This window comes from Nicotiana sylvestris, chromosome 7 (genome assembly GCF_000393655.2).
Source record: "Nicotiana sylvestris chromosome 7, ASM39365v2, whole genome shotgun sequence".
NCBI lineage: Eukaryota > Viridiplantae > Streptophyta > Magnoliopsida > Solanales > Solanaceae > Nicotiana > Nicotiana sylvestris.
This window is the reverse complement of record NC_091063.1, coordinates 65,839,650-65,860,868: the sequence shown is the minus strand read 5'-3', so window position 1 is coordinate 65,860,868 and position 21,219 is coordinate 65,839,650. Positions and strand designations below refer to the sequence as shown.

Here is a 21,219-nt window from a genome sequence, read left to right as displayed (position 1 = left end):
CAAAAGTTACAGGCGAAAGCTTCTCTTTTTCTTCTGCTTGCTTTATGGCCACATTTCCACTCTGATTTTATTCTTTTCTTCTTTTATTTATTTATTTATTTATTGTTTGTTTGTTTTGATTTGGTCAAAAAAAAGCTCTGAAACTATTTGATTGAGAGCTGGTGCTCTTTGTTATCATGTTATGTTGTCGTCATATTTTTTCTACGTGGACAAACCACAGCATCCCACGTAGGATATTCTGTGTCAGTGGATATTGCTTTGGAAGAGAAATAGGTGTATATGACAAGAGAAGAGAGACGCGAGAGCTTCAATTCAGCTGGTGTTACTTCGGACTTGTCTATAAATAATAAATAATATTGTCATTTTCAAAATGGAAAAATAAAAAATACGTAGTAATCAAGTGAGTATGTTTATTAGCTACATTTTTTCAATAATAACTAGCTATGATGAGTAATGAAAAAAAATGAGCAGAACAAAAAAATATACAGTAGAATATCTGCTTGTATCAGTAATATGAGCACGTAATTTTTGTCCATATGTGAAAATAGTCCAGAAATAGTTTTAATTACTTTTATAGAATTTAAAAAAAAAATTCTCTAGCTTAATTAATTTGTTTTGCATTTTTATACATATTTAGAAGCACTTTAAATCACAAAAATGTAAAAAATATTTTATCTTTTCATGCTATTGCATTCTAGCATAAAAATTACAAAATGCATTAATAATTTTACATTTTTTGTTCGAGTCATTAGTTAATTTACTAAATTCACAAGTTCAATTGTTAGATAAAATAGGAAATTAGGTTAATTTTGCAAAATTTGGTTCAAAGTTGGACTGTCTAAATAAGTGGCCAATTTGTGAATTCACAACAAGGAAAAAAGGAAAGGCTGATAGCCATGTTTTGGCATTGGGCCAATTTTTGAACACGCCCAATTTCCTCTCAACCTCGCCCAAACCCAAGCCTTTTTACCTGATCCAGTCCACACACTTCTGAAAAAGCCGAACGACGCCGTTTAAATCCAAATTGATCTCCATCCTTCATCTCATCCAATCGGACGGCTACAGACCCTCACGCTGATCTTCATACATACACCCATTCAGGGAAGAGAACACCCAATTCACTCATTTACTCCTTCACTAACGCCTATACACACACGCACTTTGAAATGCAAATTTGAAACTCAAAAGGTAGATTAAAAATTATGAAATAAGGGTTGAAAAGGTTTGAGGTAGGGAATTCAACTTCTGCTATTTGAATTGCATTTCTGGGATTCTCAAGGTTTAATTGGGCTGGGATTACTCTGTTCCTGCTGCTGCTTTGCTCACAACTGCTTTTAAACTCCATCAGTTGTGTTATGGCCTTTATTTGGCAATTGCCTTTGGTTAGATTAGCTCTTGTGCGTTAGGTATGTACTGAAACTCCACATTTTCTTCCATATCTGTTCTAGTATGAAATTGTGTTCGTCCTCTGATTTATTTGTTGGTACTGTTTTGATTTATTAGCTTTGACCTAGTTTCGTTGGTGGATGAAATGCTTGTAAATCTGATTGAACCATGGTTAGGGATTAAATTTGAACTCATAAATGTAAGCGACTTGTTTAATTTGATGCTGGTCTCTTCTAGCGTCAATGTTTGAAAAGGAAAGTGAATTCGAATGAAGGTAGAATTAGTATTTCATGGATTTAGTTATTTATTGTTCATGTAAAGGGATGACAAATGGTGCGGTGCGGTTGCGGATCAAACCCGCATAAACCCACGAAGACTTCAACCCGCCCTGCATAGCATAATTTATTGCTATTAACCCGCCCCGTCCCACACCGCATAAACCTGCACCGCCCCGCACCGCACCTCTTAACTATTTTTTTTATTGTTTTCTTCCAAATATATGATATTAAATTGTGAAATTTATAAAATTATTTGTTTGAAGTTCAATTCATTTGTTTTCTGTGTACGAAATTTCTAATGCAATAATTGTTACTATAATAGAAGCTATAACTCTTAGAGCAGTATTAATTATCCCTAACGCTACTGTAAACCAAAATTTGGGAGGAAAAGGATTAGTCCTGCATATGAAAGTGCATTTCGATTTGCTTTGTCTTGCTCCTCTATTTTGTAAGTAGTATGTGAAAATTTAATAAGCAGAATAACTTGCCACCTTTCTTATAGAATATATTGCATTTACTTCTCCTTTTGTGCCAAAGTTTGAACAGATATTGTTCGAACCAGAGATAGTAGGTATCTGTGTATGTACGTGTAATAGATTCACATGCACATTAAAATTTCGTAACAATTATTGCACAAAGATACCAAAGATAATTAATGGTTGATATGATTTAAAGAAAAAGAAAATTAAAAAAAAAGCTTGTCTAAACCCACATAAACCCGCAACCTGCCCCGCCCCGCATCAGTTTTTAAAAGAATGGTTTACACCCGCCCCGCACCCGCTCGGCATAGTCTTAAACCCGCACCGCCCCACATAGCCTTAAACCCGCACCACCCCATTTGTCATCCCTATTCATGTAACAGTAAGAGGTCATCATGTTCATCTCATGCGTTAGGAAAAATTCATGCTGAGGATAAGTGGGAGAGAACAAAAATTAGAAAAAATTAGAGGACCTAAGAATTTCCTCTTCTTCCAAAAAGGAGTGGGCAGCCACACCAAAAAAGGGGAGTCATCTTTTTCATTTGATGTAGATCAATAGCAGTTGATAAACCCATCTGCTACAGCCATAAAATCCACAAAAACAGCCGCTAACTTCCATTAGAAACACCCAAGGATCCCAACCTAAAAACACCACGAAAGAGCCTTGAAACTCCATAAAAACTAGCGAAAAAGAGCTCTATTTCCTCCACCAAAACAGCTGCTCAAACAGCCATGAAAATACCTCTGTCTCCATCAAAAACACAGCCAACAAAGCATAAAAAACCAGCTGCAATCAGTCACAAAAACAGCCTCGAAACAACTCTAAACCCAGCTCTTTTCCCCCGTAAAACAGCCCAAAACTCAGCTGAAAAAAGGCAGCAAAGTAGCCATGAAAACCGAGCTGAAAACCAGCCAAAACTCACCTCAAAACTGCCGCAAAACAGTCACAAAACCACCCCCTGTTTAAATTCTTTTTCTCTGGTTCATTTGACTAGTTCTAGGTATGGTTTAGTCATTTATTAAGATTTATTATTGTATATTCTGTTAGTTTCGCTCTTCAGTTTGAATGTGGTTCTCTGGTTCATTTGAGTTGCTTTTATTAATTAATGGGTTGTTTGGTTAGTATTTAAGCTAGTTGGGCCATTTGGTTGTCTTAGAAAATCAGAAAATTGTATTAGGCTTAAAAATAGTATGGTCTTTTAGTTTGGGCCAATTTGATAAATGAATGGTTGGGTCAAATAAATCCTCCGCTAGTCCCACTTTCCTGTTAATATGTTGCTGTCCCATTTCTTCTTTAATTATAAAGCTAGTACCTTTCCATAATTAACCCACTTCATGCTTTTCCACAACTATTCCATAATTCATGATCTTACAATAATCTCAAATTAGCTTTAGGAAAATAATTCAAAAACATCGTCGCTTGCTTTAGGCGCGATTAATAAAATTATTGTGACTATGGGTACGGTCCCCGTGGCATAGTCATGATACATAATTCCAAATCCGAGTGCACGTTTGCGTGTCTTGGCTAATAATAAAATTAAAATATGTCGTAAATTGCGGGTGCGTTTCACGTGGCACGATTTGCAATGTGTATAAAACAACAAGTGTACGACATTGTAACTTGTTTAAAATAATTCCATAAATACTAAAATATATAATAAAGGCGGTAAAAGGTAAAAACGCACAAGGCTTAAAGCGTGTAATACTCAGATAATGAAGCCGAGTATAATTGTAAAGCGACCATGCTAAAATCATGAAATTCGGAATTGCTTACACCTTCTCCCGAGTTAACAGAATTTCTTACCCGGTCTTTTGGTTTCGCAGACTTAAACAGAGTCAAAATTTTCTTAATTTGGGATATAAAATAAACGGTGACTTGGGACACCTTAACTAATCACTCCAAGTGGCGACTCTCTCAAAAATTAAAATAAATAGTCTCATTTCAATGATGTCACTTAATTTGGAAGAACTCTTTTCCCCGGAAAAAAGGAGGTGCGACAAGTAATATTATTAATAGCAATAAAGCTCAAAGAATATTTTCACAATTAAAAATAAGGAGGGTGAGGATATTATAATAATTTACTCAATGTAGGTAATACAGAATATTATTATAAAAGTAAAGGTAGATTTTATAATAAATTTCTAAAAGATTATTATTTATAAAACAACAACAACAACCCAGTAAAATCCCACTAATGGGGTTTGGGGATGGTAGTGTGTACGCAGACCTTACCTCTACCCCTAAGGAGTAGAGAGGCTGTTTCTGAAAGACCCTCGGCTTAAAAAAATAAAAAGACAAAAGGAGACAATATTAGTATCACCATAGAAATCATAATAAAATAGGAACAACATGAAATCCAGAAAAAAGATGCAAAGCAAAGCAAAAGTGATAGCTATTAAATAGGTCATGCACTGAAAGGCGAAATCATAGGTAAGATTATTATTTATACTTTAAATAAATTTTAAATTATTATTTAGAAAATATTTTTATTAATGACAATCAAAATTAAAAAAATATTTACATAATAGAGAGTAAGAGAGAAAGTGTAGGGACGAAGCTAAAGGGAGGTAAGCGTGTTCAATTAAATCTCCTTATTCAAAAATTGAACATTACAAATAGGCAAAAATAACTTCTTCTTTTTTTATACATAAATTGTACAATCTGCTTGACAAAAAGAAAAGATACTAGTATTGTGGTAAGAGATTCCAATATTATTTTTCAAATCTAGGTGAGAAAATATAATTTGAATATCTTTTTATTTCATGTTATATTCACGATTATCTTTTGTAACAAAATCATAAAAGTATTATTCTATTTATAATTTATAATAAGGTATAAGATCATTTAGATTATAAATAACATACTTAGTTATCATATATAATAAAAGACTCCTATTACATAAAGGAGAAAATAAAAATAGCAAGGGCAAATAGATATTTTGTAGGATAAAGGGGGAATTTGTCAATAATCTATATCTATATAGAATAGGAGAAGCAAATCAATGTGATGATGTCAAGTGTCACAACAAAAATTCAACAAGTGTTTAATTTTAGGTCAAAATTAGTTAGGTTAGTTAATAATTAGTTACTCTTTTTGAATTTGAATTTAAAATAATTAAATATCTATATATTTTTAAGGAAACTATTACAAAAAAGAAAAAAATTACAAATATATATTTTGAGATGAGAAAGTTTTTGAATAATTCATATGGTCATGCTATGTGCTATATGGATACGATAAAACTAAAGACAAAAACATAAACAATAATTTCGAGAAATAAATAAAATGTATAAAGATATAATTTTCTTATGTAGTAATCTTAATTAAAAAATTAAACTTTCATATTAAATACAAACGGGAAGAAGAATTCAATCTAATTTCTTATTGAAAATAATACAAAAATAATAATCATTACAATTATTAGTAGATTTATGACATATAACAAAAATAAACTTTTATGCTTAACCTTTGAACTAATTCTTCACCATCCATTTAGAAAAATAATACAATAATATTCGTATTACATAAGACTAAATGAAAAAAATCAAAGTATTATAGAACAAAAACTTATGTATAAAGAGGAGAATAGATATAATGTGATTCTATCGACACTTTAATTTTATTTGATAAATTTAAGTAAATAAATAATACTCGAAAATATTATTGATAAATTTAAATATCGAAATAATTATGAGAAAGTCAGGTCTTGGAATATTTGAAAGCTCTCTTACAGTCTTACTTTATGTTCATAATAAATGGATCCCTCTCGACCAACTCCTAATAACAAGAAATATCTTAATAAGGGAAGATAGAAATCATTTGGATTTGAGGCGAAATCAGTGGCGGAACTAGAGGCCAAAGCAGGGGTTCGGCCGAACCCAATGTATAGCTTTTGCTCAAATAATAGAGTAGAAAATACTTGTTTGCTTCTTCTTGATGTGTTCATGTATATGCATTAGGTTTGTGTATATATAGGTACGAAAAGGAAGAAACCGTATCCAAATTTACTAAGGAATGTGGCTTTTCTTCTTATTCTTGAATCTTGAGCTGATTCCTACTTGAACAAGCTTGTCTTTTTTTTTCCAACTTAAAGTTCTTGACCAATGAGAAATCAAATTACTATGACTCTTTTTCACTGTAAAAAGGAAATGGATTTCTCTTAACGCATAGAGCAACGACTGCGCTCATAAAGATTAACTAGAGAAGTGGACGGGCCCGGCAATTTTTTACGCACGCATTTCTGATTAGTTGCATACTACTATATGCGACTTATAAGTCGCATTTTGTTTCTGAAACTTATAAGTTGGCGTATAAATCCGAAATTGCGTTCATAGTAGAGAGGGTAGAATTCTCCTGGACAACCTTTCCCCCTTTCCCCGATCAGAAAAACCGCATATCGCCCCCTCCGCCATAGCAAGCGATTTTCGATGTTTTTGAGTGATTTTTTGTAGCAAATATTTTCTACATCCAACAACAAGCTCAAACCTAGGCTTCGTTGAAAAATCCCTAAAAGTGAAATCAACTCCACTCTTTTTGTATTCGAATTTCACTACGAAAGAAAGGTATGTTCTCCTCTGATATTCTAGAGTTAATTTACTCTTAATTAGGGATAATTTTGTTAAAACCATTGCTGCTCGACTCGAGGATTTCTGTTCTTTTTCTTCTACACATGGCTGTCCGTATAGATTTCTGTTGTTTTGAGTTATCATTTTGGTTTTTATGTTGTGGCTTTGAATTGTACTTTGTTGGGACAGTTAAATATCCTTACTCGAATTATTTAGAGGACTGAAAATTTCAAAGTGCAAATATATCAGTTGTAGGATAGTTATAAGTAGCATTTTTCCCAGTAGGTAACTCTAATTATTGGTTTAAATTAGCATTTTCCACTACTTAATGACAATCTTTGGTTGAAGAAAAGCATATCCTTGTTTAGGTTAAGTCCATAATGTTCAGGGTATTTTGGAGGGGATGTGTTTAACTTATCTAAAACCTATCAAAGATAACAATAAAACACATTATGAAATGCAATTTACAAATCGACTGCTCATATGCCACTGCAAAAAGGCTGAGAACTGTACAATTTGATACGCTGAATTGACTAGTAATTTCATATAGTTGCAACTCGTGAATGCGTCTTAGTACAAAATATTCTCTGCATGTGAGGAATCTAAAAGATAAATAGCAGGCTGTGAATGTTTTTCATTAATCGCAATTTTGAACTGCACTTAGAGTATGAATATTCTCTGCGACATGGTCAGAATCTTGGAAATAGTAAAACACAATCATCCATTGAGACCTACAAGTCGCTTTTGGCAATTGAGATTCATAAGTTGCCTTCCAGCATTGAGTTTTAATAAACTCATTTGACCAGTGCGATTTGAGCTAGCGCCACTGCCAGACGGCTCGTTAGCTCAATTAACTTAGGACATAAGCAAATTGCAATCAAATCGCATTCCATGTATGTGTTTTGCATATTTTTGGTTTCTCACAAAAACAATACTTCCCTTTATTGATGATCAACGCACTATCTCTCCTCCTTCCCTGCTTCTAAACTTTTCACTTGTTCATTCAGTGTTGCATTTAGTACATATTTTCTTGACAATTTTATTCACTTTGTATTATGTGCTTTTATTACACTTTCAGTAAAAGAGAAATCATTTTATTCCCACAAAAGCAGCAAAAGAGTGCTAAGAGAGGTTTTTTGAACTCCAAAGAGCTAAAATTATCTGCGGAAACTTTCTAAGCCATTAAAATTAATTCTGTTGCTCTCTTCATCCAATAAAAAAAGAAAAAGAGAATCCTTGCAATCAAGAGGTTTGTCGAAAAAGTGTTGGCAATTAAGAGTCATGTTCTATGAGGAAAAAGTATAAAATAGTGCACCAAACTTCAAGTAGTATAGCAAAATTTTAACTACACCGGTGGACATATTTTTAAACTTCAAATCTGTATTTTTTAGGTTTTGCATTGAGCTCGGCATGGACTAGCCACCACTAGTGTACATATAAAGTTGTAGTAGAATGAAAAATTAGGGTTTTCATCGTCATCTGTTTACTCTTTGTATTTTCTCGTTTCAGCTTTTCTCTTTTGCTGCGGCTGCGTGTAACATCCATTGCACTTCTTGGTGGTGTTATTTCTGCTGGCGCTGAATGATGGGAAACCAATCACTCTGTGACAATAACATGGTGGTGGAGGAGGAAGCAGAGTATGTATTGCTTGATTTGGATGGCATTTCCTCCGCAGTTCACATTCCCCCAAATGCACCATATGTTCTCTCTGTACGATTTTCTAGCCCAAGTTTACTTTTTAGTTAATTGCTTTAATTTTTCTTATGGATTCAAACCAAAGTGTAAACCCCTTCTTTTTATTTCTCTTCACTCTTCAGATACCTATGGTTTTCAACTGTTCCATAGTTCTTTACAACTGGGTTTTTTTGTGGTGCTTTAATGAAAATATTACAAATTGATTATTTTCCTTCAAATTTTTTTTCTCAGGGTCTCGACACATTGAATCCCATCCTGACCATTGATGGCAAAATCAAGCTGGTGAGTTGATGGTTTTGGAAACTGCTTAGTTTTCCCTTTCTGTGACATAATAATTTATCTGCACCAGTATAGTTGGCTTCAATGGCTGAGTGAAGTCCAAAACTTGTGTGAACTTTATAATCATGCTCACCACATTCTTATCAAGTTCTATATCTTTGTAGTGGCATTAGTCGTTACAGTGGTCAAACATCTTGATGCCCACTGACACCCTTACACCACAGTAGTGCGCCACACTTACAGACACTTTATTGTCTCATTGTTTCTTGCAAGATAGTCAATATTGCACTTAAGTAAAACCCTATAAGTTTCAGTCCACACAGTTGTGTCTTCCTTCCATAAGGGGATACAAACATATTTTATCTGTTTCAACCCCACTTATTTCTGGTGATTCTTTAGTTGTGATCATTCTAGAGAAAAAGAGTTGGTGAGGGAAAAACAAAGTAGATATAATGGATTGTGGGTGTAATATTTCTGGTTGCACATTACAAAATGTTGCATCTTTTGAACATGTCATTTTTGTAAAACATTTGTTCCATCTTGACATTGCGATCATAGTTCTCAACTTTTCTCTGTGTATATGCTATTTCAATTGTGGGATTACACTGGGCCGTTGTTGTTGTTGTATATGCTATTTCAATTGGTCTTTATTTCTGTTTTGCAGATTGGACAGTATGATGAGACTATTGGGACATGCCTTGTATTTAGTGAAAGTGGTGAGCCACACTCCTCTGTACCAACATATTTTATTGACAGTACAATAGATTTTTGAAAATGTTTGGAAGGCATGAGATATGTATCTGATTATCTTAATCTAGCTTCAATGTTGTTGAGGCTGTTGCAAAATCTGAACATATTCCCTCCGTCTCATCCACAACCACAACCACAACCACAACACCCCCCCCCCCCCCCAAAAAAAAAAAAAAAAGTTTATAATACATGAATAGTGGGTCTCCATTGCCTGTTTCTACCACACAGCTGCTTGGGTGCAGATTAGGTTAGTGTTTCCTAATGTGATGTATTGGGATGGAACTCTGACTCTAGCTGCCCCTGGTGTATATGAATGTCAATTTGAGACAACATTAGGCACATTGCGGACTGTGAACCTTGGAATTTTCTTTCTTGGGTACATATGAATTGAGGATAATTTTTCTGGAACTTAAGCCTCTTTTGCATGTCATAGATTTTCCATGGGCTTTCAATTCCTGCTGGAAATCTAGATGCTCAAACATAATGAATAGATGGTCAAATTAGCTGGAAGAACAAAAAACACAAAATATTTGAATCAATCTGGAATTTTATCATTAAGCTAAACTTCTTTTTGCAGATGCTCCCTCCATGGTTCATGAAGACACAGGACCATCTGAATCCAACCATTTGCCAGGAAGACGCATATTAGACCCTAAGGAAACCGAGTCCAAGCAAGTCAAGCCTGTAACACAGCTTCATAAGATACTTAAGTTCAGGTTGTTGCAGGATACTGAAACTGAAGATGCAAGAAAGAAGCCAAAAGAAGATTAGGTAGCTCAGCTTTTGACTAAATTAGAAGATATGTTTGACAATGTATAGAGGAGTCGAAGCAGAGCCATTACAACATAGCATTGCTAGTACATAAACGAAATACTAGCTTCAGAAACTCAGATGTTTCACAATGGTTAGCAATTAGATATGGCAGATAGAATTGGTAGGTTACAAAATGTCATTTCTTACTCTGAAGCAAAGGGAAAAGTGCTCTGACTCGCAACTACATGTTGCATAGATGAACCAGAATTGCTCTGGAGTTTCTCCTAGCATTATCTCATTCCTATATCCAATATAGTCCTTCTGATGCAGAAAGGGAGGAAAAAAGAGTGAAATCTATCGGCAGATTAGAATAAATTGTTAAATCTAATTTCTGTTCTTACCAATAACTGATGCATGAAACCTTTAATTTGAGAAATTGAAACAGCAAGTATTGGTGATTTTGGTGCTGCAAGCATAATGTGGGAAGCGAGTCAGCTAAAAAAAAACAGTTTTATTGAAAATTGTGCAAATCCAAAAGGCAAGTCATGTCCCACCCGAGAGAATTCCAAAATAAGTAGTATTTCAACTTGTTATGAACTCAATTGCCAAGTATATTAACATGTTTCAGAGGCAAAATAGATTTTTTTTTTTTTAAAACAAACGTGAATTCTGTTTATTGCACATTGTGAACCATTCTATAAGATAAAAGAAAAGGGAGGATGGGAGGATGAGTTAATGAAGTTACAAGATATCGTGCTCGTGTTTATTTTTCATTTATATCTTTTGTTGATAACTTACGAAATATTTTCGTGCCCTTTCTTGTACAATTCTTTCATTGAATGTAAATTTAAGAAAATACTTAAAATATCTTAATTTGAAAAAAATACAAAAGTATATTGTTAACTGTACATGAATTTTGATTGCAAAGAAAAACAAAAGATATAAATAGCAATAAGTTTGTAAGAAGATTTTTATCACTCCGATTATGAGCATTCCATTTGTTACCTTTTTTTTTTATTTTTTATATTCTCATGTTCCCCTCATTTGATTCTATTGATTAGTAGTAATTTATTTCTCCAAAGTCGAACAATTTCAAAAATCAGGTATCCCGAGAAAAAAGAGCAAATTGTTATGAAATAAAGACTATAAAGTAAAGACAAGTATAGAGAGAAACTGATATATTATTCGAATTCAAACTGATGTACATAATGAACTGAAATCTCTTCTATTTATAGAAGAAAGGAAGCTGCTCTGTAAGCTGCTACTACAAGCTGCAGTGTAAGCTACTATAAGCTGTTGTGTAAGCTACTACTACAAGCTGTTGTGTAAGCTGCTACAAGCTGCTGTGTAAGCTGCTGCTGTACCAGATATGGATAATCTTCTACTGAGAGCAATATTTATCCATAACGGAGTACTGAATGGATAAGCTTATTATATCCGGTATGGATAATCTTCTACCGGGGGTAATATTTATCCATAACCGGGTACTGAAAAGATAAGCTTATTATACCCGGTATGGATAAACTTCTACTGGGGGTAATGTTTATCCATAACCGGGTACCGAAGTGATAAGCTTCTTCAGGAAGCTTATTTCCAATATAGTACTAAATAGATAAATATATTTACGGTGGAGTCCCATATGGATAAGCTTCTTCAGGAAGCTTATTTACAACAGAGTACTAAATGAACATCCATAATATAATATATTTATAACACTCCCCTTGGATGTTCATTAAAAGATAATGTGTCTCATTAAAACCTCACTAGGAAAAACCACGTGGGAAAAAAATCTAGTGAAGGAAAAAGAGTACACATATTTAGTAATACGCATTGTTAGGTGCCTCATTAAAAACCTTATAAGGAAAACCCCATGGGAAAAAACCTTAGTAAGGGAAAAAGAGTGCATTGCGTATTTTACTCCCCCTGATGAAAACCTTGTTTCAAATATTTGAGTCTCCGCATTCCAATCTTGTATACCATCTTCTCAAAAGTTGAAGTTGGCAAAGATTTAGTGAATAAATCTGCTGGATTATCACTTGAACGGATTTGTTGCACATCAATGTCACCATTTTTCTGAAGATCGTGTGTGTAGAATAATTTTGGTGAAATGTGCTTCGTTCTATCTCCTTTTATAAATCCTCCCTTCAATTGGGCTATGCATGCAGCATTGTCTTCGTATAAAATTGTGGGTCTTTTCTCACATTCCAAACCACATTTTTCTCGAATAAAATGAATTATTGATCTCAACCATACGCACTCCCTACTTGCTTCATGAATAGCTATTATCTCAGCGTGATTTGAAGAAGTAGCAACAATAGATTGCTTTGTGGAGCGCCATGATATGATAGTACCTCCATATGTAAATACGTAGCCGGTTTGAGATCGAGCTTTATGGGGATCAGATAAATAACCTGCATCTGCATAACCAACAAGGTCTGCACTATCTTTGTTAGCATAAAACAAACCCATATCAAGAGTTCCCTTTAAATATCGCAATATATGCTTAATCCCGTTCCAATGTCTCCGTGTAGGAGAAGAACTATATCTTGCTAGTAAATTAACAGAAAATGCTATGTCAGGCCTTGTAGCATTAGCAAGATACATTAGTGCACCAATTGCACTGAGATAGGGTACTTCGGGACCAAGGAGTTCCTCGTCCTCTTCTGGAGGTCGGAACAAATCCTTATTCACTTCAAGTGATCGAACAACCATTGGTGTACTCAATGGGTGCGCTTTGTCCATGTAAAAGCGTTTTAAGACCCTTTCTGTATAGGCAGATTGATGGATAAAGATCTCGTCTGCTAAATGTTCAATTTGCAGACCAAGACAAAGTTTTGTCTTTCCAAGATCTTTCATCTCAAATTCTTTCTTAAGATATTCAATTGCCTTTTGGAGCTCTTCTGGAGTTCCAACAAGATTTATGTCATCAACATAAACAGCAAGTATAACAAATTCTGATGTCATTTTCTTTATAAAAATACATGGACAAATAACATCATTTATGTAACCTTCTTTCAGCAAATATTCACTAAGGCGATTATACCACATGCGCCCAGATTGCTTTAAACCGTACAAAGATCTTTGTAATCTGATTGAATACATTTCCTGAGATTTTGCTTCAGGCATTTTAAATCCTTCAGGAATTTTCATATAAATTTCATTATCAAGTGAACCGTACAGATAAGCTGTAACTACATCCATTAGATGTATTTCAAGCTTTTCATGTAGTGCTAAACTGATGAGATATCGAAATGTTATGGCATCCATAACAGGTGAATATGTTTCATCAAAATCGACTCCAGGTCGTTGTGAGAATCCTTGTGCAACAAGGCGAGCTTTGTATCTTTCAACTTCATTTTTATCATTCCTTTTTCGCACAAAAACCCATTTATGACCAACTGGTTTTATACCAGCAGGTGTTTGGACTACTGGTCCAAAGACCTCTCTTTTAGCAAGTGACTTCAATTCCGATTGAATTGCCTCTTGCCATTTTGGCCAATCAGATCTTTGTCGACATTCTTCGACAGATCGAGGTTCAAGATCCTCACTATCTTGCATAATATTAAGTGCAACATTATATGCAAAAATATTATCCACCACTATTTCAAATCGATTTAAATTAATCCCATCACCGTTCGAACTTATTAAAAGTTCCTCACTCACATGAGCTTCAGGTTCATTGATTTCTTCAGGAATCTCAGAACTAATCAGATTTTGGGTCTCTTCAGGGGATCCCTTCATAGTATCGTTTTGATCATTTGTCGATTTTCTTTTTCGAGGATTTCGATCCTTAGAACCCAAAGGCCTACCACGCTTCAGGCGTGCTTTAGGTTCACTAGCTCTCATGCTAGTAGATGGTCCTACTGGGACATCAATTCGGATAGGCACATTCTCTGCTGGGATATGTGACTTAGTTATCCTTTTCAAATCAGTAAATGCGTCTGGCATTTGATTTGCTATATTCTGTAAATGGATGATCTTCTGGACCTCCTGATTACATATAGGGGTACGGGGATCAAAGTGAGATAATGATGAAACTTTCCACACAATTTCTCTTTTGATTTCCTTTTTCTCTCCCCCTAATTGTGGGAAATTTGTTTCATCAAACCGACAATCTGCAAATCGAGCAGTAAATAAATCTCCTGTCAATGGTTCAAGATAGCGAATAATAGAGGGTGATTCAAACCCAACATATATTCCTATCCTTCTCTGTGGTCCCATCTTACTACGTTGTGGTGGTGCTACTGGCACATATACAGCACATCCGAAAATTCGTAGATGGGCAATATTTGGTTCATGACCAAAAACTAATTGTGATGGAGAATATTTATTATAATGTGTCGGTCTAAGACGGATAAGTGATGCTGCATGCAAGATAGCATGGCCCCAAACAGTAGTGGGCAATTTTGTTTTCATAAGTAGTGGTCTTGCTATCAATTGCAAGCGTTTAATAAATGACTCTGCAAGGCCATTTTGAGTATGAACATAAGCTACAGGATGTTCAACTTTTATCCCAACGGATAGACAATAATCATCAAAAGCTTGAGATGAGAATTCTCCAGCATTATCAAGGCGAATAGCCTTTATAGGATAATCTGGGAATTGTGCCCTTAATCGAATTATTTGGGCTAATAGCTTTGCAAACGCCAGGTTGCGAGATGATAGTAGACACACATGAGACCATCTTGAAGATGCATCTATTAGGACCATAAAATATCTAAACAACCCACTTGGTGGGTGAATAGGTCCACATATATCCCCATGTATACGCTCTAAAAAGGCAGGGGATTCAATATCAACCTTCATTGGTGATGGTCTAGTGATCATTTTTCCTTGATAACAAGCATCACAAGAAAATTCGTCATTTGTAAGAATCTTCAGGTTCTTTAATGGATGCCCACTCGAATTTTCAGTAATTCGTCTCATCATTATTGATCCGGGATGGCCCAAACGGCCATGCCAAAGCACAAAAGTATTTGAATCCGTAAACTTCTGGTTTACGATAGAGTGTGCTTCAATTGTACTAATTTTTGAATAGTATAAGCCAGAAGATAAAGTTGGTAACTTTTCTACAATGCATTTCTGGCCAGAAATATTCTTTGTAATACAAAGATATTCCCTGTTCATTTCATCTATTGTCTCTACATGATACCCATTTCGGCGGATATCTATAAAACTCAACAAGTTTCTTCGGGACTTGGAGGAGAACAATGCATTGTCTATAATAAGTTTTGTTCCCTTAGACAGAAATATTATGGCTCTTCCGGAGCCTTCAATCAAACTTATATTACCAGAAATTGTTGAAACATTTGCTTTTTCCTTATGCAAATAAGAAAAGTATTTCTGATCGTTGAATATGGCATGTGTTGTTCCACTATCAATAACACACATATCTTCATGATTTGTCTTTGATCCAAACATAATTTGAGGGTTATCCATATTCTTCAAAATAACATAAATAAAATATATTATAGTAAATATCATTATCAAAACATAACTTTTATTTATGTACAATAATTACATAACCATACTATTTATTACAAACAACAAAAATTAAAATATTTACATTTCTACAGATTCACTACCGATTACATGACTTATTTCTCCTTCTGGGAGTGCAAAGTAATCAGCTACATCCAAATGCATGAAGTCTAAATTATCTTCAGAAATAAAATTTGCTTCAGCATTTTTCTCTGTCTTCTTCAGGGAGGCTTGATAAAGCTCAACCAGGTGCTTTGGCGTACGACAAGTACGTGACCAGTGCCCTTTTCCTCCACATCTATAACATGCATTTTCTGCATTTGGCGCTTGCACCGCTTCATGCTTTTGTTCCTTCCTTTTCCACTGCTGGTGGTGAGGAGGCTTCTTTGGTGCATTATTATTACCATGATTGGGGTTTCTTCCCCGACCACGGCCATGACCACGACTGGGGCCACGACCTCTTCCACGTTTAGCTTGGTGGAAGTTCGTCTCATTCACTTCAGGGAATGGACAAGAACCAATAGGTCGACTTTCATGATTTTTCATTAATAGCCCATTATGTTGCTCTGCTATAAGAAGATGTGAGATAAGTTCAGAATACTTTTTAAATCCCATCTCTCGATATTGCTGCTGCAGGAGCATATTCGAGGCATGAAAAGTGGTGAAAGTTTTCTCCAACATATCATGATCAGTAATATTATCACCACATAATTTTAATTGGGAAATAATTCTGAACATAGCAGAATTATACTCACTGATAGATTTAAAATCTTGTAGCCTTAGATGAGTCCAATCATAACGTGCCTGTGGAAGAACGACCATCTTCAGGTGGTCATATCTATCTTTCAAATTATTCCACAGTATGACTGGATCTTTAATAGTGAGATATTCCATTTTCAGGCCCTCATCAAGGTGATGGCGTAGGAATATCATTGCTTTGGCACGGTCTTGGTTTGATGCCTGATTTTTATCCTTGATGGTGTCTGCCAGACCCATCGCATCAAGATGAATTTCAGCATCAAGCACCCAAGACATGTAGCTTTTGCCCGATATATCCAGGGCTACAAATTCAAGTTTAGAAAGATTTGACATTATTTAGGAAAAGAAAGTTCTTACCTTAGATACTTTCAAAATATTTGCTCGAGATGGTAGAGCTTCGTGCTGATAACGTGTTATGAAATAAAGACTATAAAGTAAAGACAAGTATAGAGAGAAACTGATATATTATTCGAATTCAAACTGATGTACATAATGAACTGAAATCTCTTCTATTTATAGAAGAAAGGAAGCTGCTCTGTAAGCTGCTACTACAAGCTGCTGTGTAAGCTGCTACTACAAGCTGCAGTGTAAGCTACTATAAGCTGCTGTGTAAGCTACTACTACAAGCTGCTGTGTAAGCTGCTACAAGCTGCTGTGTAAGCTGCTGCTGTACCAGATATGGATAATCTTCTACTGAGAGCAATATTTATCCATAACGGAGTACTGAATGGATAAGCTTATTATATCCGGTATGGATAATCTTCTACCGGGGGTAATGTTTATCCATAACCGGGTACTGAAAAGATAAGCTTATTATACCCGGTATGGATAAACTTCTACTGGGGGTAATGTTTATCCATAACCGGGTACCGAAGTGATAAGCTTCTTCAGGAAGCTTATTTCCAATATAGTACTAAATAGATAAATATATTTACGGTGGAGTCCCATATGGATAAGCTTCTTCAGGAAGCTTATTTACAACAGAGTACTAAATGAACATCCATAATATAATATATTTATAACACAAATATAAAAGATCTAGGATGCAAAATATAAATAAGCCAAAGGTAGAAGCGCTTTGTGTAATTTCCAGAACAAAATGAATAACCTCCGTATATTCAGTTTGCATTCCCTTCGCAGCGGCATAAGGGTTACAGAAAGTCTCATTTTTATTTTCACAATCAAAATGGCGAAGAAGAAAAATCAACGTAGTGCTGCCACTAATCGGCGGCTGAAGATGTATAATAGCAGGCCGAAGCGTGGCCATAAGGGAAAAATCATAAAGCACGATCTACAGTCGAAGAAGCTTCCGTCAACGCGGATACAGCCTGATCCCCGCTGGTTCAGTATGTTCTATTCCCAAAAAGTTTGCAATATATATATATATACTGTTTATCTAAATCTGGTTTAAACTATTGAATTAACTCTAGTATTGGTCGAATTGGCATTATTAGTGAAAAGTTCTACATTAACTGGCATGCAGGCAGTATTAATGTTTTATATATTGTTATACATCTGGCGGATTAATTTGCTCATAATAGATATTTTGTTTCGTGTATGAAAGAATTATATTGATACGTCTGAATAAGGATATGATTTTCGGCCTTTACAGTCAATACTCGGGTGATCAGTCAGAAGAAATTGGAATTGTTTAGAGAAGAGATCCAAAACCGGCTTTCCAGTAACTACAATGTTATATTGAATGATAGGAAATTGCCCATGTCCCTTTTGAGTGATCATCTGAAGGTATGTCTGGTGTCTTTTCCTTTAGCTTATTTGTTTAAGAACCTTTACTCTTCTTTTTTATTTTTAATGTTTGACATATATTGTATCTTAATCGATATAAACATGAGTATCAAATGCGGAGTCAGGATTTCAAGCTTATGGGTTCGGAATTCTAATCATTTTGAGTTAGTGAGTTCTAAATTAATAGTTTATACATGTTCAATGAAGTTTTTAGACAAATACAGAATTCGACCAAAGCTACTAGGTTCGGCTGAACCCGCTCCCCGCGCTCTAGCTCTGCCCCTGATCAGTATTCGTCGCTAATTATATCTCGAAATAGCTAGTATCCTCTCTAGAAATTACCATACTAAGGGGTCGTTTTTGGTAAGCTAGTATATGATCCGTGATAGGAGTGTGTGGATGTCAAGGATTAGGATAGAAAGTTAGTAGGTAGTCGAGCGATTCTCCTTTTCGCCCCCCTTACCGGTAGTATTAGTGTTAGTATGGTATTCTTTGATTGTTGAATTGTTATTATTACTTGATGTTTGATTGTATCTTTTGCTTCAGTTTTCTTAATATCTTGTTGTTATTACTGCTTGTTGCCACTGCTTTGTTTCTTATTTTCTTTAGTTGAGGGGTCTACCGGAAACAACATCTCTGTTCTCCTAGGGTAGGGGTAAGATATGCGCAAACACTACCCTCCCCAAACCCCGCTTGTGGGAAACCACTGGCTATGTTGTTGTTGTTGTTGTTGTTGTTGTTGTTATGCAGAGATTATTTCTTATCGACTGTTTGGTTTGGTGTATTAAAAATAACATGCAATTACATAATTTTTTAAATTTTATTTGTTGCAATAATACCCTCCACATTCTTTAGAAAGAATTTGAAAAAGGTTTTGAAAGGGCAGTTATGTCTTTATACATGCTTATTCATGTATTGTTAAAGATATGGTTTGCTATGTATAACAATAGTACTGAATAGAGTTTATAACTAATACATGTATTAGTTAACATAGATTGAAAAATACTACCAAGCAAGGAATTAATAATAACAAAGCTATAATACATGTATTCTTTTTCCTAATACGTCCTACCAAACTACACTATTGAGGCGTAATAGTAGTAGTAGTTGTTGTTTGTTGTGATATGGTGAATTTCCTCATATTTATTGATGAGCTCACAAGAAATTAGAGCACGAGCTATCTTGCTATACTCATGCCTGATTCTGCATTGTGTTTACTACTACTAATTTAGTCATCTTTTATCTTTGTAAAGAAAGGAAGAGTTCATTCTCTCGACAGTGAGCCTATTGCTGATGCTTGTGGACCTAAAGCGAAGAGGAAATGCCCAAAACATATTGAATCATTAGCCAAGAATGACTTGTCTGAAGGTATGAAATAAGAACGCAAAATGTTAGTAATTAAAAGGGTGCAAAATGTCTGAATCTGTCTGGTATCTTTTCATCTGACTAAACAAAACTTCTTATTGCAGATGCCGTTCTCGCGGTTCATGAAGAGACAGGACCATCGAAACCCAACATTTTTACAGGAAGACGCACACTAGACCCTAAGCAAACCAAGTCAAAGCATTTTTGAGGTTTATGAAACTGAAGATGCAAGAGAGAAAACAGAACAAGATTAGGTGATTGAGTTTTTTAGTATATATTAGTGAAGATATTTCAGTATATTCGAGAATATTAGTGGAGTCAAAGCAGAGCTATTATAACAAAAGCTAGAGAACCGATGTGTAATAGTTCCCACAATGCTGCTAGAGTATGATTAACCATTTCTGTTGACTTTGGATTTAGAGGAAATAACCGGTGGCGGAGCCAGGATCTCCACGAAGAGGGTTCAAAAATTTTTTTTTGTAGCTAGTGGGAATTGAACCCATGACCTTATGTAGATTTTGAACCCCCTTTACCACTAAATTACACTTTTGGATTATGTTAAGTAGAGGTGGGCATCGGTCGGTTCGGTTCGGTTATGAATATTATCGGTTTAGCATATCGGTTATCGGTTTACAAATTTGATAAACCGATAACCGAATTGATAAGATATCGGGTATCGGGTATCGGTTAATCGGTTATCAATCATTATCGGTCCGGTTATCGGTTTACCCAATAAGATAACTCAATCAAGAGTTAAGCAAAAAAGAAAAGACAATTCACCGGAGTTAAGTAAAAAAAAGAAGAATTCACATATAGCATACTAAAGACTTACGCTAGGAGTAACTAGTAAGGTCTACGAAGAATGAAGATGAAGCAACTGAAGAATGGGGTTGAGAAAGAATAGGAGTGAATGAACTGAAGCCCTAACATTGTATATAATTAAGGATAAAGTCGTAATTTTATTAATTCTTATTGGGTTATCGGTTAACCCATTAACAAAATTGGCAAACTGAGGCCCGAACCTATAACCCAATAGTAAAAAAATTCTAAACCGTTACCGAATCGTTAACCCAATAACCCGATATCGATAACCCAATAAAAAATTAACGGTTCAGGTTATCGGTTTTATCCGATATATGCCCAGTCCTGATGTTAAGGGTGTTCAAAACTTAATATATAGAGATAAAAAATAAATTTTGCCTTATATATACAGTGTAACCCCTAAATCCGCCCCTGAAAATAACTCTGCAACTTTCTTTGCCTTTTTTTTTCCTGATAAGCTAGGAATTTATTTCATTCCCAAACTCTTCTTAGAAGAAAGGGATTTATGCACAAAGAAAGCCTCTAGAGGATGCAAGCTGCTAATTCTAAAAGATTTTGCTATTGAATACTTTCAAAAAAAGCTGAATTGCATAAGCATAAAAAGATCCGTAATGAGTTGGTGCATATGCTTGTCTTCTTTTTCTTAATTTTTTCCAAATTTTCCACTTCTTCTTTCTATAATTTGTTAACCAGAATGTGCCCTTAATTGGAGGCTTGGATAGGCGACTTGTTTATCAATAACTATTTGAACGTTAACTATACATTATTTGCTCGAAAGAACACTTATACATTATTATTAATCTTTAGAACTCAAAAGTGTTACTTATAATACTCTTCGGTGTGTTGATATTATTATTGAT

The 21,219-nt window shown here is 34.9% G+C and overlaps 2 protein-coding genes across 2 annotated transcripts; both read left to right on the top strand.

The window, feature by feature from the left end:
• Positions 1-1,115: 1,115 nt before the first annotated feature.
• On the top strand, positions 1,116-10,519 carry LOC104250047 (uncharacterized). Its single transcript, XM_009806581.2, has 5 exons — positions 1,116-1,406; positions 8,219-8,419; positions 8,636-8,686; positions 9,348-9,399; positions 10,011-10,519. The coding sequence occupies exons 2-5, from the start codon at positions 8,291-8,293 to the stop codon at positions 10,202-10,204; spliced, it is 426 nt and encodes a 141-aa protein (XP_009804883.1). The 5' UTR covers positions 1,116-1,406; positions 8,219-8,290; the 3' UTR covers positions 10,205-10,519.
• A 6,995-nt stretch (positions 10,520-17,514) lies between these two features.
• Positions 17,515-20,122, top strand: LOC104237047 (nuclear/nucleolar GTPase 2-like). The gene is made up of 4 exons (XM_009791121.2): positions 17,515-17,772; positions 18,039-18,172; positions 19,426-19,540; positions 19,642-20,122. Exons 1-4 carry the CDS (start codon positions 17,526-17,528, stop codon positions 19,743-19,745), a joined length of 600 nt encoding a protein of 199 aa, XP_009789423.1. The 5' UTR covers positions 17,515-17,525; the 3' UTR covers positions 19,746-20,122.
• The last annotated feature ends 1,097 nt before the right edge of the window (positions 20,123-21,219 follow it).